This window comes from Thunnus thynnus, chromosome 17, assembly GCF_963924715.1.
Source record: "Thunnus thynnus chromosome 17, fThuThy2.1, whole genome shotgun sequence".
NCBI classification, from domain to species: Eukaryota; Metazoa; Chordata; class Actinopteri; order Scombriformes; family Scombridae; genus Thunnus; species Thunnus thynnus.
In genome coordinates this window covers 4,485,243-4,511,542 of record NC_089533.1, presented here as the reverse complement: position 1 = coordinate 4,511,542, position 26,300 = coordinate 4,485,243, and the positions used below count along the sequence as shown (strand labels likewise).

Below are 26,300 nucleotides of genomic sequence, written 5' to 3'. Positions count from 1 at the left end.
CCAGAACAGCCCCGTCCTGCTGATTGTTTGTGAGAGCCGGTCTCTGTGGTCACACTTCACGGTCACACACCGACAAATGGCTATTTTACATCATAGCTTGAAATTGAGGATAATGTGATCGCTGACATGAGAGATGAACCTCTGCCTCTGGGTGGCACACTGAAGCCTCAGTGATAAACTGCAACATTATTTTTCACCCGGAAAATTCAAGAAAACTGAACAAACCCAAGTGTGTCAAGTCTTTAACTTTGAAGTTAAAATCTAACTGAAATTAAATTGCTTTTTTTTTTGTCTGCATATATGCTGCTACAGCATACATACAGATGGGTGACAAATTAAAGGGAAGACTGGGGGGCATTTTGCTGGCATGGTTTGGGTCCACTTGTCCCCTTCGAGGGAAGGGTCACTGCAAATCAATACAAAGTCGTTCTGAGTGATCATCTTTATCCTATGATGAAACGTTTCTATCCTGATGGGAATGGTCTCTTCCAGCAAAATGCCCCCCACAGCGTAACAGAGCCACCAGATCCCCTCACTGCAGGGGTCAAGTATTCAGATCTGTACCAGTTTTTCCTTTAATTTGTCACCCGTCTGTACTAGGGATGTGCAGAGATCCCAGTATTTGTATTTGTGTCTGTATCTGTTGAGGCAGCAAAATTATTTGTATCTGTATTTGTATTCGAATAAAAGTGGAAAGAGGCTTAAAAATCCTGTTTTTGTTTTTATTACACTTTTAATTTTAGAAAATTATTATGATTACTGAGCTAAACCCATACTAGCTACACCCGTAACACAGAGACAGCACACCGTGTAACGTGTAAGAAAGAACTTCAAAGGCGATTATTCACACTTTTCATTTCTTGCCTATTCTTTACAACCTAACTTTGTGGAAAGGAGAAGGGGAACAACAGTTTATGGAGAGTCTCTTGGGAGCACTTTGCTTGTGTCAGTAGCTCAGCTTTATCTCTGGGAAACACCCCCAACAAATAATTTTTAAAATATTTGTATGAAACAAATATTCGTATAAACCCCACCATTTGTGCTTTGCCGAATAATGTATATGTATTCAGGCACACCCCTAGTCTGTACCTGCCACGTGAGAAAAAAATCAGAAACCAGAATCTATATTTAGTTCTCCATCTTCATAAATGAAGACCTTATTTCTAAACATCAAATCTTTGCATAGAGCGATAACTTGTCGTTCTATCATCGGCAGAGCAGACGGTCACACTGAGCCTGATTGCATCCTGCTACACAACACAAGAGCCACAGACTTTGAACAAAACCCCACATTAGCTTTCCTGCTAAAGTCTCCTTCTTATCTAACTTGAACAGACATCTTGTCCTGCAGCTTAGCTTGTTGAACGAGCCACCAAACTAACATTCACCGGGGAAAAGTGCATTGCTAACATCAGTTAGCAGGCTAGATAGCTAATTAGTGGCTCAGCAACATGCAAATGTCACTTCAGACCCATTAGATGCTGGTTTGGTTCTTACTCTTCATCACCACTGATAACAGCAAACTGTCCATGACTTGTAGCTACATCGCAAGTTTGGTCACTTTGTATCTTCTTCTCTACGTGGTATCTGATAGCCTGCCAGCTGCTATCAATCAAATACAGACATTGACACAACCCTCCAGTCGTCGGTGACAAAAAGGAGCATTTCTGAATATTCTCTGTATACCTTTTTTTCCTCCTTTCTAATAATAAAAACATGTTGACATTATTTTTGACTGCAATCAATATTTTATATAATATCAATGTATGAAAAGACAATTATCAGCGACTCTGCAGCTTTCCTCGGCCTTAGGGAGCTTTATAGGGAGTTTCAGCTCATCGTTTATCTGTCCGGCTGCAACTTTACTGTTTTGGTTCACTCTCAGCACTCTCATGGTGTTGTTTTGGGCCACAGCATGTCGCTATTATCAGAGAAAAAGCTCTAAAAAGCAACTGTACACTACCTGCTCAGCACCAAACGGCAAACAGACACAGTTAGCTGTAGACTAGCTGGTGAACATAGTGGAGCATTTAGCAGCTAAAGAGCCAGATATTTCCCTCAGGAGTTGGTAGAGAGCAAAAACAGAGCTAAAAGAGAGTGAATATTGGACTTACCTTCACCAGGTGGACAGAAACACAACTCAAAATGAATGATAATGTTGCTCCGTAACTGCTGGATGTGGAAATAAGTAACTGTTTGCTAACAAGTACAATATAAAAGGTGAAAAAAGTCATTGTTGTGTTTGCTACTTGTTTCCACTGCCCCCAAGTGGCCAAAAGTTCAGTTAATGCAGGTTTAATGAGTTAAATCTTGTCAACACATTGTGATGATACACCAAATGTTACTCATTACCACTTATAAATTTGAGTATATGTTGTTGAATGTAAGTTTTTCTCTAAATCTTGAGGCTGAATTTCTGCTCTTAAAGCAGAAATTGCAGAGTACAGTAGAAGAAAGTTGCTAATTACTGCTGTGGTAGGAGTCCTGAACGGTTTCCCCTGACTAATCTAAAGTCTGCGAGTTCTCTTCACTCCGCAGGGAGTTTCTCCAGGTAACTCAGCAGGACCACCATATTGACTTTGCAGCATGCAAGGAAAGACTCCCATTTATCTTGATTAGGCCTCAACATCTGCGCAGCCTCGGCCATCAAAGTGTCATTGAGCGGTAGCCTCGGTGAGTCCACTCCACATACACACAGAATATGGAGGTCTGTGAGGGGGGGGGTGGAAGTGAACGGTAAAATACAGGTTCTTCTCCTTGCTGCTGATGTTCATGTGGATCAATATCATTGATTGGTCACTGCTGCTCTCAAGGGAATTAGCATTTCAAAAGGAACTCTATACAACTGTGATATTACATCTACCTGATGGTTTCTCCATCAAAGGTGAGACACGTCTAAGCCTTGACCTGTGATCTTTGTGCTTCAGCAGAGACAGACTGTTCCAAACACAGCACGGCTTTAAAGCCCGGTCGCCGTGGAAACCCCGGCATTACGGAGCGCCGAGTCTAAGTCATATATACGGGCGGGGATAGTGGTGCCTTTATCCCTTTGACCCATGCTAGATTGCTCTTATTTCCCATGGTTCAGAGAGCCAGGCCCTCTTGATATCTGAAATTAGATGTCAGTCTCTCCAGCGAAGGTGTATATTGCTTCACTTGATTTGTAACCCCGACGAAAATGCTCTCAACTCCGTTTCAGGGCTGACATCATTAGAGCTTTATTGCTTTTATGAGGATCATACAGAAGCGAAGATGGCATGCTGGATTTTTTTTTTTTTTTTTTTAAGCAACAAACGATGGACAGTCAAAACCTTTCTGAGACTTTGGATTTTCTTTCTTTCTTTCTGTGCGTCTTTGTGTTTAATCACTAAATCTCATGTAAAATACTGAAATCTCTGGAATGAGCAATAGTTGTTACCCTTCACAACAATATTTTACATAAAATGATCCTTCCTTGCTGCATTATTTTTCAAGTCATGCTCGTGTAAGTTCAGGGCCGCCGTTTCACACCCTTAAAACTTGACGTGATGTTAGACGACATCTTGAAAATTTGATATTCGCAGCACGAGTTCACCTGTCTGCTGCCATTCCCTCCGATTTCGGATGACACGACAACCAGGTCACTTCTATCGCTCGCTGTGAATACTGGAAAATTTTCAAAACTTTAACGTGGCAATCCATGAATCCCTCTTCATTCCTGTGCTTTTTGGTGCTTTTTTCTTTGTCTACTTTGTCTTGATCAGCCATCAAGCTGTTGCTGTTTCTGATCAGATGATAACTAACTGCTTTCTTTTATTTCCTCCTTTTAAAATGTATTTTAATATCATAGCTGTAGCTTAAATTGTCATCTCTTTGCTTTTTTTTAAATTTGTAAAGCACTTTGAGCTGTATTTTGTGTATGAAAATGTTGATATATGAATAAAGTTTACTATTATTGTAATTATTATTAACTTCTACTTAATTCTTACCTCCATCTGTTTGTCCTCCATATAAAATTGAAATATGAAAACCAGTTTCCTGCACTTAAAAAAAGGTTTAAAAATGCATTTTTCACAGAGGCAGCAAAACTGGTACATAAAAGAAAAGATGCATAACATTTCTAACTTTCATTCAGGATAAAAGGTGTCATATGTTCTGCAGATTGTAAAGCCATCTGAGGAAAAAAAAGGTGATTTGCGGTTGTATGAATAAAACTTTACCGAGCATACTGTTTATCCTCTTTACATGACTTTTACGTATTTGTGTACAGTTACACTAAGAACAAGAAAAGACACATAGAGCCATAAACATACAGCAGTAAGACGTCTGGATGGTTTAAGGCTTGCGGTGTTTGCGGTGGGAAGCTGGTGAGGGATTGTGTCTCCTTCTGACTGGTTTCTCCTTCTGTGTAGACCATCCTCTATATCCTCTATCCAACAATCAGATTAATAGCAAAAGCAACAGGGAGTGAGAGAACTCACCATTTCAAAAGGTTTTCTGATAATTCTACAATTATTTACAGGAACAGTTGGCGCATTTTTTTTGGAGTAGACATCAGTGTTCAAATTACACTGCAGGTTTGAAGGGGGGGGGGGTCTGTTGTTGCACGTTAATTAAACACAGCATTTAATTAAAGTTCAAAGGTAAGCTTATTCCATGGCCAGATCAATGTTTTGAGGTCAATACATCAGTCAAAAAACAGTCTGAACCACAGGAGGGGAGAGAGAGAGAGAGAGAGAGAGAGAGAGAGAGAGAGAGAGAGAGAGGTTACATCGTCTCTAACAAAGAAAAATATAAAAAATATAAACTCATCAGTTAGTGAGAAATTTTAGGAATTTAAAAAAATAAATAAATATTCATAGCCAAGAAAATCACTGTAGGGTTTTTTTTTTGTTTTTTTTTACATGCATTATCTTCCCAAATCTTGATTTTGTAAAGGCAAGACAAGTTTATTTGTATAGCACATTTCAACAACAAGGGAGTTCAAAGTGCTTTACATAGAGCATAAAAGGCATTAAAACAGAAAAGAAAAGCAACACAAGTAAAATGACATTAGATTTGGAAATAAAAAAGAAGCTAAAAAGGGAATAAGACAAGAAAGTAATAGTGCAGTGTAAAATATTAACCCTTAATGTGGTTTAATGTGGAAAAGTCTTCAGCTGTGATTTAAAAGAACTGAGAGTCGCAGTCGAAAGTTAAAAAAAAAGAAAGAGACCTTCTTCACAGGTGTGTGATAAGGAACCACAGTTAAGTCTGACAGACAGAGGAGATACTCTGATTTGGCAGAAATGATGAGAGATGCTGCTGAACTGAACACACAGTCGGGAGATGAGCTCCAGTAGCAACGATGCACAGACCGGACGTCGAGAACTGTTGATCTGACAGAGAATCCCCACACAACAATTACACATAGCTGCACAAAACAGCAGCCTAGCAGCCCACGACGCATAAAAACCACCCTGAACATGTCCATCAATCATGTTTAAACATTATTGACAGAGCTTCCAGGGGGAGCTAAGGACTCTTGGCCTGCAGAAACTGACTGAGGGTGACATAATGCACTTTTATAGGTGGCTGCTTGTGCACCGAAAGATAAAAATCTGCTCTTCAGGAGCTCTTTTTTCTCTAAAATTACATGAACTATGCAGAAAACGCCTGTGCATTAAGTGAGACTCTTATATATCTTGCAGTATGCATGTTGAACCCAACTTTATACTGTACTTGTATCCTCTTAAACGCTTTGCAGGCTGAATATATTAACAGAAGGACCACAGAAACACTTTCATATAGGCTATAATAAAGGGTTATTGACCTGAAGTACACCATACTTTACACTGTCTTTTATATATTTCTAGCCAGGAATATAAATGCATAGAACAAGGCTTTTTTTTGGCACCGATATGTTAGGTTCTGGTATTCCATACATAAAACACCTCTGATGCTCTTTGATGAAAGTTGTATGGAGCTGAAGCCTGAATTGAAGCTGTTATTTTTTTTTAGAAAGAGAGTTTTATCATCCAGTGATCTGTTGGCTGCAAATCAATCTGGCCGACATCAAACACAAAAATGTTTATGTTTATTTAAAAAATATGACTAATATAATGAACAGTAGAAATATACTGCAAACTCTCAATAAACAAATTCTCATAAACTCATAAAAATGCAGCGTCTTAAACGTCATGCGCCTGGACTGAAGGTTTCTCTCTGCTGTGTTTTTGGCCAAAGGCTGCTTCTATTCAGTGTCTCTAGGTGATTAAAAAAGGTACAAATACATGACTCACCGCGGACTCATTATTAGATAACATTTTAGAGAAATCGTCAAGTCATTAAGTGTGAAAATCGCCCTTTGAGTGTCTTCTTCCAGCCCGGTGTGGTTCACCCGCTGAGACAGGCTAGTGCCGGCGTCCTGTTAATTCTGACTGATTTCTCAGCTAAAGCGACGTGTTCATACAGACTGGCGGTGACAGTCCTGGAAGTGAGCTGACACCTCCGGGTCACGTACCTCGCTTTTACCTTTTAAGAGGCTATTTGAAATGTCTGCCTGTCGCTCGTTAAACCTGTTCCTCCGGCTGAATTCAAAGATGTTCTTTGCGGCTTCCTTTTCTCTCTTCCTATTGTAATTCATGTCTCTCTTCGTTCTCTCAGGGGTTTGAAAAACACAGTCCAGAGTACAGATAATAAAAAATGTTCATGCACTTTGTTTAGAGTCATGTGGAAGCTACAGTGAGCATCATAGTTTTAAAGTTTGCACCCAAAATGATGTAATAAAATTAATTGGAGTGGGTGAAGAAACATCTCGTAGAGACGTGGATACTCAGAGACCAGCAGTGTTAATTTCTCCTCCATTGTTGTTGTTCAGCACATGTAGGAAGTGACGGTGGGTCTTTGTGGTATTTGTCCCGCCCCTCCTCCACTGTGATTGGACGGTTGAGTAAAAAGTGACAGTAAAGAGCTCAGCGTTTTACCCAAAGTTGAACATTTTACGACTCTCGGCGACCAGAATAAAACGCCGAACATGCATCACACTCAAAAAATACTCTGGCTTCAGGAAAAAAATGCTTAAAAGTAAGAAATAGAAAATAAGATTTTGCCCTTTTAATTAGGCCATCTTTTAATTTAGAAAGAAATCTATTTGCCGTACTACGGCCAAACACCACAAATTAAAGGAAGATTTTGATATTTTTCGAACCTGAGTCTCATATTTGTGACATTTTCTTACTAACCTGACTCAAAACAAGTATATCAGGACAAGAAGTGTGAGCCTCCCCAAAGCTTTCCAAATAAATTTTCCATTTAACATAAATCACACAACATTTGCACCTTGGATTATTGTTGCTTACTGTGTATTTCATGTGGGGGGGAAGTGGAGGATCATCTCACAGGCTTACTGATGCAAATATTCTCTGTTAATTGGTGATTATGTGTCCTTTAAAGAGAGAGAGCTGTCATACATGCTCTGATGAAGACTTCCTGCCCAAACACATCAGCAGATATGATTATTTTGCTGTTTTTTGACCTCAGAAGTGTCGCCATTCCCTTGACTTTGTTGCTGGGAAATGCAAACATTGCAGGGGTTTTATTTGTTTGTTTGTTTATTTGGGAGTGGGGGGTTTAAGAGGAGAGCACTGAAATGAAGTTCAGGGTGGAAGAAGTGCACCTGTTTCCACTTACAACTGCATAAGGACCTACTTCACATGCCAGTTTGTTGACATGTTTGAGGCTGTTCATTTAGCTTGTATACATACTGGAGAAGTAGCAGCAAATGAGAGAAGGTTCATTTACATTATTGTCTCCAAGAATCCCCATTTTAGATACCATAGATTGAAGAGAAAGTGTGTCAGTCCAGTGGACTATTATGATCATGATCATGAGTCATTTCACTTTGATGGCTGACTGTATTTATGCAAACCAGAATATGAGGAGCCACATCAAATGGAAGAGGAAAGATGGAGAACGGAGGCAGAGCTTTCCCTGATGCATCTTGTCCCTATTTCCCAAATCTCTGCTCCAAATGGCCACAATTATGGGAATAAAAAAATATCAAGATTTTCTTTTAATTTGGGAAAACTGGGCGAGTGTGTGTCCTCTCTGTCACTAAATGTATCTACATTTGTGTTTTCAGATTTATTGATATAAGTATAAAGTATCATAATAGTCAGGGCATATAAGCAAAAATCTTATCAATCAACCTGTGTGTCCGCCGGCCAGTTTCAGTCTACCAGCACCTTTCAACATCCCCACCTTGATAAATAAATAAAAAATAAAAACCCCAGCAGTGAGTCCAGATCACCAGGAGACCTTGAACCATCAGATCAACAGGAGTGTGGAGCACTTTGTTCTTGCCCAATTATCAGACTGGAAAGACAAATCTGTCAGAAACGAGATGTGGCTGAGCTATTGATCTGTTTATACAATCCACATCTTTTCCTTTTCCCACAGCATCTATTAGCGCTGCCTGCCTTCCTGCCTGCTTTGACATGCCACAGCAGGGGGAGGAACCGTGCGGCCTCCGCCGTCACGAAGGCCCAAGGACCATCATCGTCGGCGGGACCGCGGGTAGCTTTCCTCGAACCGCACGCTGTTATTCCAGTGAGCTGAATAAAGTAGATGGAAATGTATATTAATACATACGGATGTTGTGATCATCAAAGCAACCCCCCCACCGAACCACTTGAACACACATCTGATGCATCTGGAGAAAGAATTCCCTCATCCGGCGAATCAATGACCTAGATATGTTCAGAACAACATATTCTGATCAACATGATATCATTTATCAAAACTGGTTAATGTGAGCGAGCCGCATTAGTGTTGCTATTACACTACACTACACCGCTCCTTTTATCAGGCTCTTAAAATGGGTCAATGTTCATTTAAATCTATTAGCAGAAAGAGAAAAAATAATAATGGCCTAACTGATGTCTTTCCCTCTTACACACCATTTAATACTATAATACTAATTAGTTTATTATTAGACAGTGTGCCAATGTGTGTGGAAGGAAATATATGTCTGTTATTCAAATTTAAACTTATATGCTACAAGTTCTTTATTAGTCTCTGACGGCTGCTTTCTGCAACAGCATATATGAGACAAAGACGTCCTTCATCCCCACTATTGTTTGTGATCGTTACAGATCGATCGATTTACAGTCACAATATCATATTATATTCTGACCCACTTTTGCCACAAGTTATGAAATGCTAAAAGAGCTAGGTGGTGTTATAAAAAATTAGAATTATACTGTGATTAGATGTCTTAAAACCTTACAATGTGCGTGCTCTTGTTTTTGCATGTCATGATGAATGTTTCCTGTTTTTGCTCTGCAAAGTTGCAGAAACAGCAAACGGGAGGCCAGTACTACATACATTAGAGGAAGTTAGGAGAGGATAAAGGTCAGAGACAGGTCAGAAGGGTGTCATCTTGATCTAGGGACCTACATCTGGCTACCAATTGGAGAACTGAGAAAGTATCATGACATTATCTGTGGAATGTGTCTGTAAACATTAGGAAAAAGATGAGACGCCCATTTGTAAGGTATATAAACCAATTGTTAAGGCTCTGACTTAAGTAACAACTTAAACTTCGAATCCAGTCTCCATTATTTAAAGGTTATTAGGAAGAAATTCTTTTAACAGGTGGAATATCCTGCAACAGAATTAGAGTTAATCAGAAAACAATCAATTAATTTAAAATCTTGTGTGTGCCTGTTAGCATAAAGTCGACCTCACTAGCGAGCTAGCTTTAGCGCTGAGCTCATTAAAGCTGCAGTTTGAAACAAAGATCTTTCCAGAACTTTATTAATGATGCACGTGTGATACAAACAAAAACCAAAGATTGATGGTTCAAGTTTTGGGGGCAACACAGAGCTGCTGTCTGGATGTGAATGTGCTTGATGGAAAGTTGATTGATGATGTTGTCGGGACTCTGAAAAGGAAATTTATTGGCAGATTTTGTCCATTGTTGGATTATGTTGTGTTGCACTGAGGAGAAAGTTAAGACAGGATGTGTTTGTTTTTTTTTCCAGCCTGAGGCCTCTTCAGTCCCTCTTCAGTGGACGGATCTCACTCACAGAAATGAACTCAGTAGGAAATAAAACAACAGGCTGCATTGTTTTTTCAGATAATGCTACTCTTAGTCTTCACACTGTGCAGTTTTGGGCTATTTTGTGGCCTGTCTGAGATGAAAGTCGACAATCGTGAGAAAATCATGATGAAATTCCAAAAACAGTGTCCTAGATCTCGCTGTGAGCGTCGTCCACCGACGGATGATTTGGAGCCAAAATTTTTCACAGTGTAACTGCTGCTACGAGACATGAGATGACAGAGAGTCCACTGGCTGTTGTGACGTTATGTAAGTGTAGTTTTTTGAATAAAAATTTGATGGAAAACACTCGTTCTGCTTAATACGTTCATGGCTCACACGATGGAGGTGACTTTGCTGCTTTTTCACAACATCAGAGCTGCAGACGGATGACGAGCTTGATGACGTGTCTTTTTCTTTTCACATCGTGGCGCTACCATCCACCACGCATTCAGCGCACAATTGTCATGAATCATCCTGTCTTTAGGTTACGTTTTGTTTTTTCTCTCTCATTTAGTCCTGCATTTCCTGTTTTATTTTGGTTTCTAACTCTCCTCTCGTTTCAGATCCACTTCCTGCCCTTGTGTGTTTCCCGCTCCTGTCCTCGTCAGCCTCTTAGCCCTTTGTCGCTAGCGTTCCAGCATTATCCTCTTTGTTATAGTCTCTAGTGTTTTTTGACTCTGCTTCTGCCTAGCCCTTTTGGTCTTGTTGCCTTCTCTGACTGCTCTCCGTGTACCAAACCTGCTATTAAAAGACTTTGTTTTTTGGAACTGTTGTTCGAGTCGTGCATTCGGGGTCTAGCCCTGGTTTACCAGCCACCCCTTGTCAACAATCTGACAGCCTCAAATTGATATTGTGACCGAGATTTTATTGTAGGCGTCTCGTACAGTGTGACATGCAATAAACTTACATGATTGTTGTTGTATCACGATCTAAACACACCTGAAGTTTCCCATCTGTAAGTGTTACATGGTGGAGACCTGCTGGGACAGACAAACACCAGTACAGTATATCTACCAGGGGTGTGCCAGAATACAAATACATTATTTGGCAAAGCACAAATAGTGGGGGGGGGGGTTTACGAATATTTGTTTCATACAAATATTTTAAAAATTATTTGTTTTTGGGAAGGAAAAAAAAACATGTCAAATACCAGCGCACAGGTCAGTTATAGTCACTATCTCAGTGTCTCTCTTCTGCTCTGCTGTTACGTCTATCAGCAGGTCTCAACCACACGACAACCTCCGGGGCTGTAAAATGAAGTCAATGCGGAAGTGCCAAAAACTGCAGTTCCTTGAATGACCACTTGAGGCTCCAAAAGCGAGTCATTCCCCGTAGACCCCCATGTTAAAATGCCCAACTTTACAGCAGAAATAAACATGTTTACAGCCTGGTACAAAAAATGGTTTTGGTCTCTGTAGTTAATTTCCTCTTTCATGACAACTGTACGGGGGGTGAATGTTTTTATAACTCACCCATTTAAATTTTATTAAGCCATAAAGTTATGCATAATGAAGGACATGGCTGCTTTGAGTGACAGGTCCGCCAGCCGCTAGGTGGCTTGTTTCAGCCATTCGGCCCGCCTCTTTGCCCATTTTTTATTGGCTGGGAGTTGGGCAGCGTCATGCACTGCCAAGATGGCGACGGCTGGAGCGGCTCGCTTTGAGCTTCAAAACCGCTCTTCAGAAACCAACGGGTGCCGTCACCGCGACTACGTCCATATTTTTATACAGTCTACGGTCTCAACAAGGGGAGTCACATCCACCTGCTACATGATGCATATTTCTTAATTTGGACATCACTTTAATTTTCTAAAATTATAAGCGTAATAAAAACAAAAACAGGATTTTTAAGCCTCTTTCCACTTTTATTCAAATACAAATACAAATAATTTTGCTGCCTCAACAAATACAGACACAAATACAAATACTGGGCCCTCTGCACATCCCTGATATCTACAGTATCTACAGATGTTCCTCTTATACAGTGATTATCAAATCAAATAAAGTGATTAAAGAACATAGTAAATCCTGTTAATGCTAGCATTTCAGGACAAATCGGATGCAATGATCGGTGCTAACATCGAGCAGAGTTTAAGTATCAGTGGTCGGTGTTTTCCTTTTAGGGATAGTTTGATGGCTCAAAGTAAAATATTAACATCAGAAACCTCTCTGTAGGTGAAAGAACCTTCATATTACAGTCGGCTGCATGCCTCCTCCCCTGGGATTACACAACGAAAAAAAGCTGTAAATATGCAAAGCAGATTAATTAGTTTTCCAGGGTCACCTGTACAGAAAAAAGGACTCCATGTGTTAATAAGTCACTGGTGTATATCTCCTGAAATGTGAATTGTCTGCAGATGAATGAATATCTGCAGATGCACAGGTTTTATTGATATTTGCTCAGGAGTTAATAAGGCTCTGTGCGAGGCTTCATTTGGCCAAAAAGTATTTCTGTTTAATCCACAGCCTTGAAGAAAAAAAAACCGCAAGGGCTGGAGTTGTTAGAGCATCTTAGTTCTGGTGGCTTTAACTGGAGGGCGTGTGTGTGCTGCACCTCAAAGTCCACAGTTCATTTGAATCCCAGTCCTAAAACCCCTTCCAAACCAACAAACTCAGCGTGCTGACTCAAGATGAGGCTTATTAGCTCTAATCCCCGGCAACCCTCTGTGTTTGTATTATCAAACAGGATTAAGCTGATACCTGCGCGTTGCTTTACCAATATATTGGCTCAACGTTGAACTTTTATTTTGAACATCAACAAGTCACATAATCCACCTGCGATACGGGAGAGGTTTCTCTTTGACCACGGCTACATAAATCTGGGAAAGATCTCATTTCAATTGACATTTCACAATCACTTTTGACACGTTTAATAGTGTTATCAGACACTTAAAGCTGGAACGTCCTTTATATTCAAGCCCTCGCCAAACGAGTTCACACAACACTGATTCAGCCTGTCACTGCCAGGTAAATCTGGTTTTTAATCTGGTGTCTGTGGAGACATTCCCGCTCTGGTAGTGATGCATTTTAGATCAACCAGCAATGATTGGTTTGCCAGAGCTGAAGTGCGCCCATACAGCATGCACACCAGTGACTTCCAGCGGCCAAGCTAAGCTTCCAGTTTAGCCTTCTGCTAACTTGAGGGATAAAATAATTTAATCATGCAGCTCTTCTAGACTTTCCAAATGTTAAAGGACCGAATGGATCAAATTCTGATAGTCAAACCAGTCATTTGGCAGGTGTTGTGATGCTCAAAACAACGTATCCACCGTTTTACAGCCACAGCAGTATCAACGGGGACCAGTTCATGCATGTACTCATAGAACTGGATTTATATCCAGGTAACCACTATTTACTCTCACTGCCACTAGGGGGAGACAAAATTTCCACACTGCAGGTTTAACTCTCCTCTTAAAGGCCTGTAGTATGTTTGATTTTTCCTCACAGTGTCATAGATGATGACAGGTGTGATTACACAGCGACTAAACCATTTAATTGAATTTCATCAGTCTGTTTCAATGGAGAGTCGTTGTGTTTGTGTCACATGGTTAAATTTTGAGTTGCAGACTATCAGCATTAAATATGAACAATGAAAAATTGTATCAGTATCAGTCTTCAAATTAGGGCAGCATCAAAGTGACTTCTCAATTAATTGACTGTTTGGTCTAAACAAAAAGGAAACAATGAAAGGTGACTTTGATCGAAACTGTTAAATCCATTGTTATTAATCTGTACATCTGTCAACTTATTAATCATTTATTCATCTATAATTTTTAGAAAACTGTGAAAACTGTAAGTAACAGTTTCCCTCAAGCCAAATAGATGTCTTCAAATTGCTTATTTTGTCCAACAAGAAGTCCAAAACATAAAAATATTCAGTTTATCATCATGTAAGACACAGAAAAGCATTAAAATCCTCAAAATTGAGATGCTGGAACTTTAAGCTTTTGCTTAAAAATTGACTTAAAATTCAGTTTCTGATGATCATATATTTAATTAATTGCCAAATTGTTTCAGCCCTAATTTACAGTATATCACCACATCTAACCCTTACATACTGTTCTGGTCAAATTTGACCTGTTTTTACATTTGAGAGCAGTAAAAACAGCCTAAACTCTTTTAGCCTGAAATTTTATGACTTTTTCCAAAGTGTTTATTTAAAAAAAATTCAAAGAAATCATCCTGCAGAAGTGTGGTTGCATTATTCACATTCATTAACATTCATTGAAATCATGGCAGTTTTATGTAACAAAGGACGATGATACAGCGTTATTATAAATGTTGTTTCACCATATAAAATAAATAATACACTCTCTCAGCTCTCTGAAAGCTTAATTAAGGACTAATCACCCATTTATTGATGACTTATGAGGTATTTATGAATGAAAAAATAGATTTGTGGTTCAAAAATGTGGTATAGAGTCTGAAATGTACAAAAATGTTAGTTTTCTACATGGTTTTTGAAGCATTCTGCACATTATGAACGCCCTTAAATGTGTTGAATAAAAATATTTTCCCTTCATATGATGGTACAATGGTGCACCAAATATCTTCTGTCTGATCTTGATCAAACAGTCATATGAAGGTCTGCAGCTCCACCTCATTCTTCAGCAGGTTTATTCAGCTGTGGAAAAAAAAAAAAAAACCCTCAGATGACTATCATGATCAAGTGAATGGGATCCAACTCACTTTAAATGGACCATTAAAGAGAATTAGGCACATCATAATGACAATATACTGTAGCACATTACATGAAATGGATAATTAATTTCTCACACGTGGCTGCAAAATAAAGTACTTTAATCCATATGGACCTATTGTCATTACAAAAATGCTGAATTAGCTGATGGATTAACTAATTCTGGGATGAAATATTTCACTACAAGTTAATGATACAGCTAAACTGGATGTCCCCCCCCCCCCCCCCCCCCCCCCCACTCCACACACACACACACACACCAAGACACATGCCAGTACTGCCCTCTGTTGGATAATGTGAGTCATTGCAAGCATCGACAGGTTTCATCATATCAGTGTTGCACCACATGATGGTACAATGGTGCATTTTAAACAGATGACAGCAGTGATCTAATAGGATCAGGCAGGAGTTTCAGTGTTTGCTAAGTAGCGGTCGTGAAGAGCCGTTTCCATAGCTCTCTGTTGTGTGTAATTGTATTAAAGTGTGGGGATCATGTTCAGATCAATGGCCGCATACTGACACTTGTGTCTTTCCAAAAGAGCACACAAAGAAACAAAGAGACACAAATGCAACATCAGGGGGGCTGTTTAATGGAAGCAGGGGTGTCATATTGCAGCAACATCCCTCTTGTATCCCAGCTGTGCATCCTGAGGCAGGATATTTTAGGTGAATAATGGCCAAAATCCTAAATTTGACCAAAAAATTCTATACAATTTCCTCCATTTTCTGAGGGTTAATTATGCTACACAGATTTCATTGATCTCATGTTCAGCGAACAAAACTACAACTTGCAGATAATTGCTCCAGGCTACTTTGGGATCAATACTGTGCCAACATATCAGGCTGTATTGGAAAGTCTCTGTATGGGTGATTGCTTTGCTACATCAATCTGGCTATAACAGAGAGCCATTTCCTAGCCGCTGCCCTGCCCGGCTTCTCTTTGTGTGGAAAGAGTACCAGCCAATTGAGGCGGATATTTTCCTTTCATTGTCCAGTCCAGTCCTTGGGAAATATCAGGCGTATTTTCAACAAAAGGGCAACACCCGAGCTGTTTGTGGAAGTTTTTTTTTTTTTTTTGAAAGCTTGTACAACAGAAATGGAGACGTCAGCCTGAGTGGTTTTTTAGAGTCTGAGCTCTATGGATATCCTCTGGGGACCGGAAGGCAAGCTCCTCGCCCTGGATGCAACATCAGTGCTGACCGCTGCCTGCGATTGGTATATGATTTGTAAGGGGATGGTGGTCAACAGGATTCTCTTGAGGAGGTGGAGATAAGCGTAGGAGGGAGGGCAGATGGTCGTAGAGCTGCGTTTTACTGGTTTCTCTGGGCAGACGTTGGGCCGAAATCTTTGTCATCTTCTCCTTCAGATTCCTTGTGGATGTTTTCTGATGGTTAAGAGGTTTAAACTTGTTGTTGATTCTTCAAAAACACAAAGAAACTCGATCCAGAGTTTAAAGGTAGGTGTCCGTCTACTTTTTTTAATAGTTAAAGATTTACAGATTTAGCAAATTTGTGGAAAAAGCAGCAATTTATATTAGAGTTCTGTGATTCAGGAAAACAAATACAGGCAGCCATGACTTAATAAGATATAAAATGTGCTTTTCCATAAGGCAGCGATGGAGAAAGGTCAACATTTTAACAATTAATGAGTATTGATTTTAAAATAATTATGTCATGTTAGTATCTGTATGGTTAAAATGTGAAACAGTGGCTTCTTGATCACTGTTATCAGCATTTTTTATGACCTATAAGACAGTATTTCTCACTATATATCATGCTATACATCATGTTAGTTATAAAAACAAAAGTTTTTATTTTATTATCCATCAGTCATAGATTTCCTGAATTAGAAACAGACTTCAGAGAGGCATATCATCCCTCAGAAGTTAATTTTTATTCCACTTTCCTCCACCAGAGTCATCCAGGAAGCCATGCCAGGCAGTCCAGAGAACATTGCCCTGGAAGAGTGCACCCTCTCCCAGTCACGGGACCAGCTGACGCCCCCGAGCCGCACGGAGAGCACCGTGTTCAGCCTGTCGCGCAGCGAGTCCCTCTGGACCAACGAGCCCCCTCGCAGCAAATGTGAGGTCTACTGGTTCCCCATTCACCTCATGTCAACCGGGGGAAGCTTCCTGGCGTGCGGCATCATCATCAGCGGCTTGTACTTCGCCGGCCACTGCAGGAAGGTCACCAACTTGCTGGGACCGGCCCTGCTGTCCATCGGGCTGATGGTTTTTGTGGTGGGCGTGGTCCTGATACCCATTACTAGGGAGAACAGGAAGCAGTCCACCATGAAGAAGCCCCTCAGTTACTACAGGCCTCCGATGTTCAATCTGTGATAACGCGAAGGTGTTGGCATGAAACTTCATGTTTGGAAGTGATTCACTTTAACTAAGAGCACGCTGGATTGAATGCAGTATTTTTCAGCATTGGAGTCACTTTGGGAGATATTTATTAAAAGACTGTGTGGTGACATTTATGTTTATTTCTCTGATCTGCCAGGATTGACAACATTAAAGGAAATGGCTGGTGAATTTCTATATTTTTCTTTTTGTGAACACATCCCAGGAAAAGACCAAAACCGTCAGTAAATTGATCTGCTGACAAGTATTGTGTGTATCTAAAGCTTGATATATTATATTATATTGATTATTATATTGTATTCATCTGTGCAATAGAGCAGAGTTGTTGTCCATTAAAAACACATTAATGAGAATAAGTGATCGATCGTGTTAGTTTGTTAAGAAAAGGCTCTGAAGACTAATAACATCGATCACATTTTCAGTCTCCAGAGAGTAGTTCTATAAAAGACGGATACTACTGAGCATGTGCGGGAACACTGTTCTGTTTACAATGCTTCGCTAGCTTGTTGTTCTACATATCACAACTTCTTGAATTTGTACTACTTTTGCAAAGAACTTCAGTACAAAGTTGAGTCAAAGAACTACTCTCCACAGACTGAAAATGTGTTTATAGCTGTTTCTAAACAAACTCTTCATGGTGAGGGAATACGTCACCCAGTGCAACAGTTTGGCACAATGACGTGTTTTTAAATCGTTTTTGGACAACAATAGAGGTCTACGGCACAGAGGGATAAGATATATCAGGCTTTGGATACACACACAATACTTGTAAGTAGATCAATTCATCGTTGGTTCGGCTCCACACATGAGATTTGTCAACAATGAGAAAAAAAATATAGGAAAAATCTCCACCCCATATCCTTCAAGCCCTTATCTCAGTTTCAGTCTCAAGTGTGCATGACTACATTTGCATTAATAACCACGGTTGCCTAAAAGAAGGTGAGAGCACAAGGACAACAATGTGATGTGTAAAATGCAATTATTCACACATTCATGCACAATTTAGCGAAAGAGGATATAGAGAGCAAACTGTCCTTATGAATATTTATGAGGGAAAAGTGGACAAGGGGGATTTCCTAATGCTTTGTGGTACAGTATATGCCAATTCATGAATAATTAAAGGTTGTGGGAGCTTATAATTGTCAGTTCCCAGTTTACTGTGTCTAGTTGCATCCATTTGAACTCTTTATTGTGGAGGGGGAAAAAAACTGGGAAGGAGACTTTGAATCTGAATACTCTGCTACATCAAAAGACGAATGTGACCTGAAAGCACATTTTCATAGGATTTAAATATCATGTGGCAGGAAATTTTACTTAACCTCTTCAGGCCAAGCATCACTACATATTTAATGGTCTGAGCCAATGAAAATGCATTGATTTAAAATTTGACTTAGTAACTAAGTAGATTGTATTGAAAATGGCTATAATCAATATTTTTATATTGACGATGCATCACAAGATATGCAGTACTATTTAAAAGTTTGAATGGGGAAGTGTGTCCAAACTTTTGACTGGTACTGTATGTGAAAAGTTCACTCTAGCAAGGAACCAACAGAGAATTATCACCTGACTGTACTTCCCCTTCAGCTCTACAGAGGATTTTAGCTCATTTAGCTCATCGTTTTGGTTTCACAGGCCGCAGCAAGCAGCTGTTTGTTGCAAACTTTTAATATATTATGACATAAGAGCGGCGTGGCAGAGAGACAAAACAGGAAAGAAACTTTTTCAACTTTTAACAGTTAATTTATATAAATGCAGACCTCACTTTCTTGAGCTTAGGTGTAAAACCATCATACTTAACTTATGTTGAAAATTCCATATGCAGATTTCTACAATGTGAAGAAAACAGGATTTTTTTCTAAATTTAATCTCAATGGACAAAGTGATTTCAAAGATGTCTATTTGCAACAATAATGTGATAGTTTCCGGAGTTATTATGTCAGTCTTTTTCTCTTTTTTTCACTTTTTATTGTATCAGTTAATTCACGTTAATTCCATTATACTTCACTTTTATGGGGCGCAGCAACAGAGATGATTGGTTATTATATTACAACCATGTAGACAACATGTGAGATGCCTCTAAATGAAATCACTCAACCTCTAAACCCGTGTTAGTATGACTGAGATGTTTGACCTTTTAGCCGACATGACCGACAGATGTGCTTTGAGGGTTTAAGTCTGCTTAAAAACATAACTAGCTTTAAAAGTTTTAAGTTTGAACAGCTTGAGCTGAGAGGATTATTCAATAAAGTCGTCTTTTTAAGTAAAAATACAAAATATTCTTTGATTCCAGCTCTAGTTTTATTTATCTTCCTTTCAAATGAGACTGGTGATCTGTCAAAAACAAGACATCTGAAATGTGTTAGCTAGGAGTATTTTATACTTTTATGGACCAAACTTCATTGATCAAGAAAATAATCGACAGATGAAGGAAAAGTAATCTTTAACTGCAGCCCTACAAATGCTCTGAAATACAAATATACAGACAAAACTGCTAACAGGACTCCCTTAAATAGCTTTATCTTAAATTTTTTAAAAAGTGTTAAAATACAACACACTGTAGGCCTACCAGTGTGTATAATTAACACATATAATTATAATGTTGAATGCATTTTACACTGTCTCAGTCAACAAATAGTGGACATGAAAAAATATGATGAAGAAATTTTACAAAAAAAATGTTGATTTTGCTTCATTTATATGAGAGAAAAGTGAGAATAAAATGAAAAAAGTGTTTATTATGAGTGGAAAATTCAAATCTGAAAGGGTTAAGCTCCAATATTAGATGGTTCAAATAAAACAATCAAATAAAAGCTGTTTTATAATACAGTTTTCTACAGATATTTAGTGATAAACCGTGTCTCTTAGTAATTCAGTTTAAATACGTGTAGGAGTCAGGGTTTGTGCTGATGCATAATTATATGTAGGCCTACGTGAACATCAATTTGACAGTCAAATAATATGTTAAAAGCTCCAGTCTGTCCTGCGTCATTTGCATCATGTGCACCAGAGAACATTTATTTGACTTGTTCAGTATCAACACAATAAGGAAACAGTGGCTGTGAGACTAGTGTGTGTGTGTGTGTGTGTGTGTGTGTGTGTGTGTGTGTGTGTGTGTGTGTGTGTGTGTGTGTGTGTGTGTGTGTTTAAGCCTGTGGAAACACCTTGTTTATCTTCAGTTTTAAGGTGGGGCGTTTCCCTACAGGTGCGCTGCCTCAGCCCAGGTAGACAGGATGCAGCATCCTCCCGTTATACAAGCCTGAAGCAGCTGTTATGTTGCCACGATGGACGTGAGAAAGTGTATCGGAGGTTGCCTTCCTTTGTTTTTCATAGCCATCGTTTTCGATGTCATCGGTCTGATCCTCCTTTTCATCGGGATATTCGCCAACCTGCGCATCGACGGCCGCTTTTACGGCGACTTCTTGATCTACACGGGCTCTCTGGTCGTTTTCATCAGCCTGGTCTTCTGGCTCATGTGGTACGTCGGGAACGTCCAGGTGTCGGAGGACGACGGCTTGAAGAAGAAGAGCAGTATCGTGCTGCTGGCAAGGAAACTATCGGAAAGGTTAAGCCAGACGCTGAAAGGAGAAGGACGCCTGAAATGTGTCGTGGATGAGTCTGACTGCGGTCAGGTGGGGTCACCTCCACGCAAAGCCAGCAGGGTGACATGGGGCAAAGCTACAACCTACCATAATGAAGGGTACGACGACAGCCTGGACTGTGTAGCTGTGGAGAAGAAGAAAGAGGAGATAGAAGGAAAACAAGACACCTGATGCCATGAATGAGCACCTTTAATATAACAATAATCCTCTGCTCTGGTAAATATCATTAACAAAACTGACTCTTATGACGGTCTGCAGCTTTCTGAGCCAAAACAAATGGATGCAAACGCACTTTTTCTGTTCAGAATTCATATGCAGAGCAGTAGCTGGATCCCCAACTCCTCTACGAAGACCTGAGACCTGATACTGGTCTCCAGACTTTTGTAACTGTATGCATCTTCAGTTAACACTGTATTTTACAGGTCTGTCATTTCCTATTAATTCCTCTTGAAATTTCCTGGATAGAAACATATAGAAGGACGTGGAGAGTTGGTGAAATCTCGATGTTAGTGTAACCCAGAGAGTCTTTTATCCAGTTCAGAGCAGCTGAACATACAAAGATGTGAAACGGGTCGACAGGCGGGTTGTAAGTTTCCAACAGCAAAAGAATAATGAATGAATGTTTACTTTGGTTTTATATGGAGCAGCTCTTTTCAGGAAATTCTTATTTACTTTAATTTGATTCTAATTTACTGTGTAAATGTTATTTCTCCAAATGAAGCTTTCAAAGCCTTCGTCACACTGCCAGACAAGGCTGGATTAACAACCTGATCACCTAAAAGCCAGTTTTAATCAGAGATCCCGCAATATTTCCATAAAGAAGACCTGTCATTATGCCGGCTTTGCTTTTTTTTACACTGAACCAAACGAAGCCGACACGACGCCGCCTCTGTCTGTGATTTTAGATAGCATGCATATGTTCAGTAATCAGAGGCGTGTAAGAGAACAGCGTCGGCGTTTGGTGTTCATTGTCCCGCCATGACAGCTTCTGTAATGTGACTATCTGCTGCCCTGTTCTGTGTTCGTATGTTTTATACAGAACGGCGAGGCAGAACAACGGCGCAACATTCCCACCTTGAACAGGCTGTATAAAAGGGGCTAAAGTGGGCAACTGCTTTGGGGCCCCAGACCCTCAGAGGCCCTAAAGTCTCCAGGTTCACCATTTGGCAATAACATTTTGGTAATTTAATTACTTCACAATCAGTTTAGTCAGGTTTTGTAAAGGCGCCCTGAGTTAAAATCTAGTATAAGGCTTTTATTATTTCACTTTTGTGCTTATATGATGCTAATAATTACTAATACATGTAGCTGGGGGTCTGTAGGGGCCCACAGCTTGGCTTTGCCACGTAGCAGGTTAATCCGGCCCTGCTGCCAGAATGTAATGCTTGATTCTGTTTTTGTTTTAGTTTCTTTTGTTTTTGGTCCACAAGTAATCAAATTCTGACATGTTGGGGCTATAAAATACTGGAATCTTCCTATAAAATGCCCACAACTGTGCACATACATTTTAAACTGTAGACTGAACTCCTCAGACATATGGAGGACACATTCAGGATCCTAAATGCTGTTCACAGGTCAGCAGTGTGTAAAGACCAGTAACCATGCCTTAACAACAAAATGTTTCAGTGTGGATAGTCGTCCCGTCATTTCAACTTCTTGCTTTCAACAATGCTTTGTCAAATGTTTCAAATATGTATTTAAAGATATTTGATAGAAATACAGCCTGAGTTGAAGCTGCTACAAACAGAGAAACGTCGAGTCATGTTTGCTCTTTCATTTACTGTCAAAGCAAAGTAAACACTGGTCAGACTGGTTTGACTGACTGATGCGGTGTTGGTTAAACAAACCTGAAAATCCTCCACAAAGGATCCCATGTGATTCAGGACTTTGCATGATATATATATATACTAAAATGTGAGAAGTATCTCTACTCGTTACATTTCATGAATCGCAGCCTCGGAGGCCGATATTTACAGATTTGAGTTACAGTAATGGCACACCTTATGCAAATATCAGCTGTGCCGGATGTTCACTTTAACCGCAGTAGTTTCCCAGCAGAAAGAGAGCTGTTCTGACTGACATCATGATGCACTTCAGTCACACTAAAGGCGACGTTAAAGTAAATAAAACATCGTTCATCGCCGCCGTGTGCATCTGTCATTACGACAGGCGGGACAGTAAGTCAAAGCCGAACATCCAGAGACAAATAGTGGCAGCTTGACTGGTCAAACAAGCTGCTCGCAGAGAAGTTTCCATTGCGTGCGTTTCCTCTTTGTGGCAGTGACTTCACAGTTGGTGCTATTATTGTAGTGATGCATGAACCGTGAACTAAATAAATGTTTAGGGAACACTTGAATACAATGTGTCCAACCCTGCAGGGCTGCTCCCAAACTAAATATGAAGGGTAAATATATTTCCTGGGGGGGGGGGTAAATCTCTGAACTCAGTGGGAGTTAAGTCAAGAGGGAGCTTTGAACAACCTGATAAAAGATGCAACACACTGATGCACTTTGGTTTCATTAGCTGAACAAAAAGATCAGGGCCGGGGGGGTGGGGGGGGGTGGGGTTAATTATAGCAGGCTTATCGGCGTGTAAACACAAGCTCAATTGCAGCTGATTATGAAATGTAAGTGCATAAATATGTCACACGGATAAGACACAATGGGGTTTGACGTGTCACATTAATGACATGAAAGGCGCAAAACAAGTCAGCCCTGCAAAGGAATGAAGGTGGACTGTGGGGCCGCTGTTAACGAGCAGCGCAACCAGTTGTTGTGGTTGGATACCAGTCCTCCCACTAAGTATTCGACTATGAAAGAAATGCAAGGTGTGCTGCTGCAGGTGAAGAAGAATGATCCAGCAAGACAGGAAAGCTCTCACTCCCGTCAAGACCTTCACACGACACGACAGCCACCCCGTCCGTCTCACGTCGGCCGGGGCTATGGCGCAAGCAGGGAGATGCACCGTCTTCCTGGCCCTGGCTGCGATCATGGACATCGCCGGCCTCATCCTCTTCTTCGTGGGGATCTTTGCGCCGCTGAGTTTCTGGGACTTTTTCGTGCTGTCTGGACCTTTGGTGATCTTCCTCAGCTTGGTCTTCTGGATATTCTGGTACTTGGGGAACATCACTCTGACTGAGGAGGATCTCAACCTCACCAAACATGACATACTGTGACTCCTTCGAACCAGCAACATGATGATGATGATGAGGAGGAGGGTGAGGGAGCTGGCCAGGTCGGCCTGAAGCCTCATCAAAAGTCATGAATTTATGAACATGTGGCTTTCTGAATTCCTTGAAGGATAATAAATCCAAATCCAGGCAGGACCAGGAGCACATTTGACTAATCCCAGGACACCTCAGGAGATAACCTGAGGTTTGACTTCAGGGTGAAAATAACTTGTGTCGTGTTTTTCGGGGAGAGCGATGATTCCCAGACTTTGCCGGAGTGGAAAATGTATTTCTCAGCACTTTGATTGGGAGGAAGCTTTTTTTTTAAACTGCAATGTGATGATACTGTACTCCTTGTTTATCCCATTGTTATCATCTGTGTGCATTGTAAGTTCATATTTATATATTTCGACATGTCCCTGCAGCTTCTTGTAAGACAGACGAGCTTTTGAATGACTAAACATGCTTTAAAGTGACTGCTGTTGTGTTCTTTTCTGAGGCCTTTTCTCAATGAGAACTAGCCAAGCAGGCGCTGTGGGTTTTTGTTGCTCGGGGGTTATTTTAGTAAGATCCACCCAACAGAAAGAATAAACAGCGCTGTCTCTCTCTCTCTCACACTGTCACACAGACAAAACTACCGAGGTATGTAGAGAGACGGGGGGGAAAACATGTTCTTTCACGAAAAAAATGAAGCTCCGGTGCTTAATTACATGTGCCGAAGGGTTTTCGCCAATTAGCAGTTTTCCCTTGAAAACACTCCCAAAACACTGGATCTGTGCTTCAAGTTTGTTTCTGAAACAACAGCGACTAATACACCTCCTCCACGCCCGATTCTTTCCAGCCTTAATCAGCACTCAAGGCGCCATCAGCTCCCTCAGACATGGAGAGTGTTATTAATGCGTCCATTTGTTTCCTGCCCCTGAGAGAGGAAATGGAGAAGAGGCGTAATGGGTCTCTCTCTCTCTCTCTCTCTGTCTTTCTCTCTTTCTCTCTCTTTGCAAAGAGATGGAAACCCTGCTGCTCAGCCCCCCCCATGGGTGGCCACCTTCTCTGTTATGCTGAAATCCCCCCCCAAGTTATCTTGATGATATATGTCATTATAATCTTAATCACAAATGCACTCATCAGTGGATAATAGCGCCTCCCACCAGATTACGAGGGTTTTTTACTTTGAGAGCAGCGAGCGCAACCAGGCTCAGATGTCCATCCTTGTTGCTGGAAATCAAATCAAGAGCATGATGAAGCATTTATTTCTCCGCAGGTGACGCTGCGCAGATATTACGCCGGTGTGTTTTTTTGTTGTTGCTGAATCTCGATCATGTGGTCTGAAAGAGCTTCGACTAATGGTTGATTTCCATTAGCCGTGTGACGGCGGTCGCTACTCTTCCTGGTCCGTGGTGAAAATGGGACTGACTGTCATCAGAGGGTAATAAAGTGCTCGCTGCAGGAGAAATACATGCAAAACAGCATCAGAAACACATGCAGAAGGATAGATGGAGAGAGAGGCAACAGTTCAAGAGTTCTTTATCTTTCAGAAAATCATCTTGAGAGGAATTACGACTTATCAGAAGTAAATGAGTTAATTAAAGGATCTAATCTTTCTGTTCTAATGGATGTATGAATGTACTGTTGGATAAAGATCGGGCCTATAAAGCAGCTCATATTGATATAATCTGCACTTTGCAAATGCTATTAAGAATAACCGGATACATGCTTTATTAAAGTCAATCTGTCTTCTGGCAGGTGGTGTTACTGAGTTTATCATTCTGCTCTGTTTGTGAACACTAGTTCAGACTAAAAGCTTAAAATGGCTGTTGACTTCATGATGTCGCCCTTGGAGTATTGGGAAGGTGCATGTCTCCCTCCAGTGGTTGGTGGAGCAGAAGTCTGAGGTTACAGGCCTGACAACTTGTTTTTATTCCTCGAGAAGGAAAAGAGAAGAAAAAGTAAAAAATACATCCTGGTTTACATCAGAATGAAAGTTTGATTGCTGTAAATGATGATCTATGAACTCACAGTACTTACAATTAATAGTCTTATTCTTTAGATTTAGAAGAATTACATCATCAAATTAATGTATTTATGGATTTAAAGCTGTTTTACTTGCAGTGCAACAGTGGTGTTTTCCAAAAAGTCAGCTTTTTTTTTTTAAAGGATTATTCACTTATATTGTCATATAGTCTTATAGTTTTACAACAGTGTTTGTCACACTGCAGGTCACATAAAAGGAAGTGGTGTTAACTTGCAATTAAAGATTATTTTCAGTATTGATTCATCTGCTGATTATTTTCTAAATTAATAAAAAAAAGTGAAAAAATGTCATTCACAGTTTCTCAGAGGACACAGTGATGTCTTCAGTTTGCTTGTTTCGTCCGACTATCAGTGTCATATATGATGAAGACAATT

The 26,300-nt window shown here is 40.2% G+C and overlaps 1 protein-coding gene across 1 annotated transcript; it reads left to right on the top strand.

The window, feature by feature from the left end:
• The first annotated feature begins 15,202 nt into the window (after positions 1-15,202).
• LOC137201220 (phosphoinositide-interacting protein-like) lies at positions 15,203-18,361 on the top strand. The gene is made up of 2 exons (XM_067616165.1): positions 15,203-16,217; positions 16,676-18,361. Exon 2 carries the CDS (start codon positions 16,692-16,694, stop codon positions 17,097-17,099), a length of 408 nt encoding a protein of 135 aa, XP_067472266.1. The 5' UTR covers positions 15,203-16,217; positions 16,676-16,691; the 3' UTR covers positions 17,100-18,361.
• Positions 18,362-26,300: the final 7,939 nt, after the last annotated feature.

What these genes read in the sequence shown, in the direction of transcription:
- LOC137201220 (XM_067616165.1), top strand. Translation starts at nt 16,692, where the DNA reads ATGCCAGGCAGTCCAGAGAACATTGCCCTGGAAGAGTGCACCCTCTCC.